At 45.7% G+C, this 6,000-nt stretch overlaps 1 protein-coding gene across 1 annotated transcript in view; it reads left to right on the forward strand.

Moving 5' to 3' along the window:
- The window catches only part of TKTL1 (transketolase like 1), a 31,420-nt gene extending 26,921 nt beyond the window's left edge, over positions 1–4,499 (forward strand). Inside the window, 4 exon segments of the mRNA XM_033178605.1 lie at positions 28–111; positions 2,283–2,379; positions 2,534–2,653; positions 3,677–4,499. Coding sequence (XP_033034496.1) covers positions 28–111; positions 2,283–2,379; positions 2,534–2,653; positions 3,677–3,849 — 474 coding nt within the window. The 3' untranslated portion in view covers positions 3,850–4,499.
- Positions 4,500–6,000: the final 1,501 nt, after the last annotated feature.

Below are 6,000 nucleotides of genomic sequence, written 5' to 3' on the forward strand. Positions count from 1 at the left end.
TAAACCATGGCTCCATTTATGTCCTAGGGGATATGCTTCATTCGGACCACCCGACCAGAAACTATGGTTATTTACACCCCACAGGAACGCTTTGAGATCGGACAGGCCAAGGTAAGGGCTTCAGCGCTCCAGCATTATTCAGTATCATCTCCTGTAAAAATAACACTTCTGAATCTATCACCAGGTATCTTCAAGGTTGAGACATCATCCTTTCTTTGCTGTCACTTTTTTGAAAAACAGTTGTGACCTTTACCTGCTTTTCCTTGGGAAGGAACATTCTATGAACTTCAGCTTAGCCTGATCTTCTCTGCTTTCCAAATGGAGTCTTTTGTTGTTGAGCTCAAAGATAATAACATGAAGCCACTTGAGCATCGTGGCTGTAATTTATCTTGGCCACAAGCTGAACAAAACAGAAGCCAGCACTTTGGGAGGCCAAGGTGGGAAGATTGCTTGAGGCCAGGAATTCCAGAGCAGCCTGGGCAACATAGTGAGATTCCCATCTCTACAAAATTTTTAAAATTAACTGGGTATGGTGGCATGCACCTGTGGTGTCAGCTACTCAGGAGGCTGAGGAAAGAGGATAGGGGAGCGCAGAATTCAAGGCAGCAGTGAGCTATGATGGATTGCACCACTGTACTCCAGCCTGGGTGACAGAGTAAGACCCTGTTTCTAACAACAAAACGAGACAAAAAATAGTAGAATCACTTGAAATGAATAATCTGTTAGGTTCAGATTTTACAGATCTGAGACCAGGAATAAAAGGGAACATGATCTCTGGTATTCTTACAAAAGCCCTGAGAAGTTAGGTTATCAGCCCTATCTTTAGATGAGGATTGGAGAAGTTAAGTGTCTTACTTAAGGGTTTACAGCTTGTGAGTACCAAGACCAGAATCCAGGCCTGAGTGGTGAGCCCAATCTCCCCAGGCCTACCTACCACACTGACCATCCCCTGCTCAGCCTGCCTGTCAGGGCCATGCATGGGGAAAACCAGAAACCTCGATGGAGAAAATAAGTGACTCTGCTCATCACCTACGGAGTGGAGCTTGCAGACATTTTGGCATGCTTCCTTCCTTCCTTCCTGTCTTTGTTCTAGACATATATGTATATTTTACACAGTTGGGATCGTACTGTATAGAAAGGTTTGCCCATAGCCACTCTTGAAAGAGCAGCAGGTAACATCCGATTTGGTTGCTAAGGACTAGGCTGCTCCAGAATTCACAGTTGCAAGTGCTCAGAATGGCCAGAGTGCTGCCATAAAGCAGATGTTTCCAGAACTGTCCACTGTGTGTCATGAGGTAGCTGGGAAACGCCACCGAATAGAAAAGTCAGTGTTCACCTTTGGTGTTAACTACAGGTTCTGTTTCTATGGGGAGGGTCTCTTGACATTCACATGGTTTGCAGAGCTTGCTTATTTCTGTCATCTTTTTTCTAATAATTTTCCTGTCCTGACAAAAGCAAGTAAATTTACTGCTAGTAAAGGATGTGAGTTAAATGTGTGTGATAACATGCATGGCATGGATCGTTAGAGGGCTGGGCTTTGCAAAGAGGACATGAATATGTGTGCATGCGTGTATATGTATTTTAAGAGGCCAGGGCATCCTCAAAGAATGGGGTGGCTCAGAAACCCTATCTGTACTATCAGCAATGGTTCTTAAGCTACAGGGAAACCTATACAGAGAGGAAGTGGAGAATAATTCCAGATGCCTCCGATGGGTAGCTTTGGAGGCAACTAAACTATGAAAGAAGCCCAGGAACTCTGTCTTCGCTTGCAGAATAGTATGTTACTGAGAGCGAGGGCTTTGATGTCAGCCCCGCCTGGCTGTGGGTCCCAGCCCTGCCCTGGGCCACTTCCTCCTGCTTTGAGATTTGCTTTCCTCAGCTGCAGAATGGTTGTGCCACTGAACAGATCTTACAGGGAGGCTGTGAGGGTTCTCAGAGCTCAGGCACACAAGATCTTAGCACTGAGCGTGTTTCCAGTGCCCAGCATGTTCCCATTAACGTGTTAGTCATTGGAGTCCAATATTTGCGTGCCATAGTGAGCTCTCAAACCAGACTCCTGATGGGTATGTGGCATATCTATGCTCCAGGACAGCTGGAGCAGTGTAATTGCCTATCAAAAAGTATGTGTCCTGGCTCGTAAATGCATCTGATTTTTTTAGTAGCAAATTATTAAGGAGTGAAATTGTTAGAATTGGAGGATAGCAGCATAGCAAAGTGCCTTCCACTTGGAGATGCATTCTGTGTAGTAACCACGGTGTTCTGTTTTGCTGGCACTATACCAGGTCCTCCGCCACTGTGTCAGTGACAAGGTCACAGTTATTGGAGCTGGAATTACTGTGTATGAAGCCTTAGCAGCTGCTGATGAGCTTTTGAAACAAGGTCAGTTGGTTGAGTCTGAGCATTGAAGTTCAAACTGGGAAGAGGTAGGACTAGAGCTACCTCCAATGCCCTGAGTGCTCTTTTTATTTTTATCCCTGCATGTTAGTTAGCTAAGTCTGTTTCTTGTACCAAGCTGGTTTTTGCTGTTTTGCAGATATTTTTATCCGTGTCATCGACCTGTTTACCATTAAACCTCTGGATGTCACCACCATCATCTCCAGTGCAAAAGCCACAGAGGGCCGCATCATTACAGTGGAGGATCACTACCCGCAAGGTGTGTGTGGGCATTGGGAATGCTTTGGAAGGTTTGGTGTTTTTGTTTTCCTTGATTGGCCACGTGGCATGCTCTCAGGCATCACCTATAGTCTACCTCTCACCCAGCATGCCTTTGTTGTTTGGTGTTCACTAAGCGTGGGGCCACGCTCATCCACATCTGTGTGTCCCCAACAGAGTGCACAGTGCCCGGTCACCAGGTTGGGTCAGTGGCAACACAGAGGAGTGGCTATTGCAGGCAAGCGAGGCATCATGAAAAGCATCACTTTCTTTAGGTTTGGAATGACGAATAGTATGCCCCAGGCCAGGCATGGTGGCTCACACCTGTCATCCCAGTGCTTTGGGAGGCCAAGGCAGGTAGATCGCTTGAGGCCAGCCTGGTCAACATGGTGAAACCCCAGCTCTACTAAAAATACAAAAATTAGCTGGGTGTGGTGGTGCACACCTGTAGTCCCAGCTACTTGGGAGGTGGAGGCAGGAGAATCACTGGAACCCAGGAGGTGGAGGTTGCAGTGAGCTGAGATCATACCATTGCACTCCAGCTTGGGAAACAGAGTAAGACTCTGCCTCAAAAAAAAAAAAAAGTGTGCCCTGATGAAAGAAGCAGGAATAGTGCCTTGCAAGCAGAGAACACAGCAAGTGCAGAAAAACAGTGTGTCAGGGAGAAGGGACTGGGCAGTGTTTGCGCCTGGAAAGGTTAGGTGGGACAGATGATGTGTTGCAAGGAAAGCATCATGTGTCCACGCGGCAGGGGCCCTGAGCCTGCACAAGTGGTGCCTGATTCTCTTGAAGGACTCCTGGGACCCAGCACACAGTTGCCCTCACACCTGAGGTTGATGACAGGGAAAGGATGCAGGGCGGGATCCACCAGGGCAGGAACAAAGAATCCTGCCCCAGCCTTCCCCTGGTCCCACAAGGGGCATACTGAGAAGTGCCTCCCACGCATTCAAAGGCCTCTATGTGGTGAGGCTTTAAGGCTGAGGAGCTGCTTTCACGAAAGGGCCTAACATCCTTGTTTTCCCAGGTGGCATCGGGGAAGCTGTCTGTGCGGCCGTCTCCATGGATCCTGACATTCAGGTTCATTCACTGGCAGTGTCAGGAGTGCCCCAGAGTGGGAAGTCCGAGGAATTGCTGGATATGTATGGAATTAGTGCCAGACATATCATAGTGGCCGTAAAATGCATGATGTTGAACTAAAATAGCTGTTAGCTTGGTCTTTTGGCCTCTTTACCCTTTGTTTGTGTTTGTTCCAAAACTCATTTAAATCTATACTGTCAGGCTTTGTTTCTTAAAAGCAAAGCCAGTTAACACCTTCTTTCATCCCTAGTTCGGAAATTCAAGCTAACTACTTATCCTTTAAACAGTGACTGCGGATGCAAGTACCACTGTAATTTTTGAATCATTAAAGGGAGTTACACAACTTTAAGTGAAAAAAATAGGTAACAAAACAACCACCTGATAGTAAGTTTTCTGATAAGACTATAGATAAGTGGTAGAGGTCATCAATTCTTCAAAAGTGTTTCCTTCGTAACTGGTAGAGGTAATAGTTTTTTCAGTGTATTTCCTTCATGAGTAAAGAAAATGTGAATTGAAGTATAGATTGCAGTAGCCTAGGTTCCACAGCACAATAACACCATGACACCTACTGCTGTTCCCACCTTGGAATTCTGTGCCATGCCACCTGCAGCCACCCTGGAATTCCCTTCACTGTTTGCCTTAATCTTCCCTCCACAGTTGAGAGGCTGTCAGGCAGCAGCGAAAGCTTGTTAGGATGTCCTGTACTGCTTGTGATGAAGGTCTCTACACTGTACTGTTCAAGTCAATGTTAATAAAGCATTTCAAAACCAGCTGCTTTATTCAGCACGTGCCTTCTGTGTGAATCAGTTCCTCAGTGGTCAGTTCCTAAATAAGGAAAGAGCTTTTATCTAAACCAGAAGGAGAATGAGCCGTGGCCCCCACCAGTAAACCTGGGAAAGAATAACGGGCTGCAGAGGAAGCACTTGCTCGAGAACAACACATGGCCTGAAAAGCTGTCCCTGAGCTGATGCCTTGCTGTCAGCTATAAGCACATAAAGTATGTGGCTAGAGGGCAGGTGCAGTAACTCACCCCTGTAATCCCAGCACTTTGGGAGGCCAAGGCAGGTGGATCACCTGAGGTCAGGAGTTCAAAGACCAGCCTGGACAACATGGTGAAACCCCCTCTCTACTAAAAAATACAAAAATTAGCCAGGCATGGTGGTGCGCACCTATAATCCCAACTACTCGGGAGGCTGAGACAGGAGAATTGTTTGAACCCAGGAGGCGGAGGTTGCAGTGAGCTGAGATCCTACCATTGTACTCCAGCCTGGGCAACAGAGCAAGACTCCACCTTGAAAAAATTTTTTAAGTGTGTGGCTAGAATCAGAGTGCCAGCCAGAAAAAGATGAACCTGAGCTTCAAAACTAGATTTAAAATTCTACTAGATGTGTCTGCTGTGTCACATTCCTGTTTTGGCTTTGCTTTTGTTTTGAGACAGGGTCTTACTATGTTGCCCAGGCTGGTCTCAAACTCCTGGCCTCAAGTGATCCTCACGCCTGGACCTCCCAAGGTGCTGGGGTTGGAATTATAGGCATGAACCACCATGCCCAGCACATTACTTATTTTGCCCAGATTAAGTGATCAGAGATCTTTGGTGTCATGACCAGTGTGACTGAGGAGTTGTTCCAGAATGTGCGGGATAGAGATGGAAGTACTGGCCTGGGGCTTGGAGTCCTCAGGAGCTTTTCCTATTCCTGCCCTTGTAAGTCACTGAGCTGGTTTCCTGGCCTGTAAAATGAGCATGATGCTGCTGCTTATTTCATAAAATTTCAAAATTTATTTTGTAAAAATAGTTTCTATAGGGTGATTGCAGAAAATTTAGAAAATGCAAAGAAGCAAAAATTTTTTTACCTCACTTATCTCACTACTTCAAGGTAATCACAGCTTCTCACACTCCGGACAATTTTACTCAAAGTATACTAGTGGTTTTCATTCCTTTTTATGGCCACATACTATTCTGTTGTACAGAGATAATACATTTTCTTCTTCCATTCAGTTGATGAATGTGGATTAGTTCCACTTCTGTCTCTTGTGAATAGTATTCTGACAATTCACATATTTTGTGAAGGAGTAGATGTCACAAAATACGTGAAAGATTTTGTGTAGATGTAGATTTTCCCTTCTTAGGGATGTGTATACTAGGAGTGGAATGGAATTGCTGTGTTGCAGGATAATTCTGTGTACCCTTTCAAGTGTGTGGTGGGGGATGGTGTTTAAATACCGTTTTGTAAGGAGTAGATGCAGTGACACTGAAGGTGGCTGTAAAGCATT

This window comes from Trachypithecus francoisi, unplaced genomic scaffold (assembly GCF_009764315.1).
Source record: "Trachypithecus francoisi isolate TF-2019V2 unplaced genomic scaffold, Tfra_2.0 Contig00133, whole genome shotgun sequence".
NCBI classification, from domain to species: Eukaryota; Metazoa; Chordata; class Mammalia; order Primates; family Cercopithecidae; genus Trachypithecus; species Trachypithecus francoisi.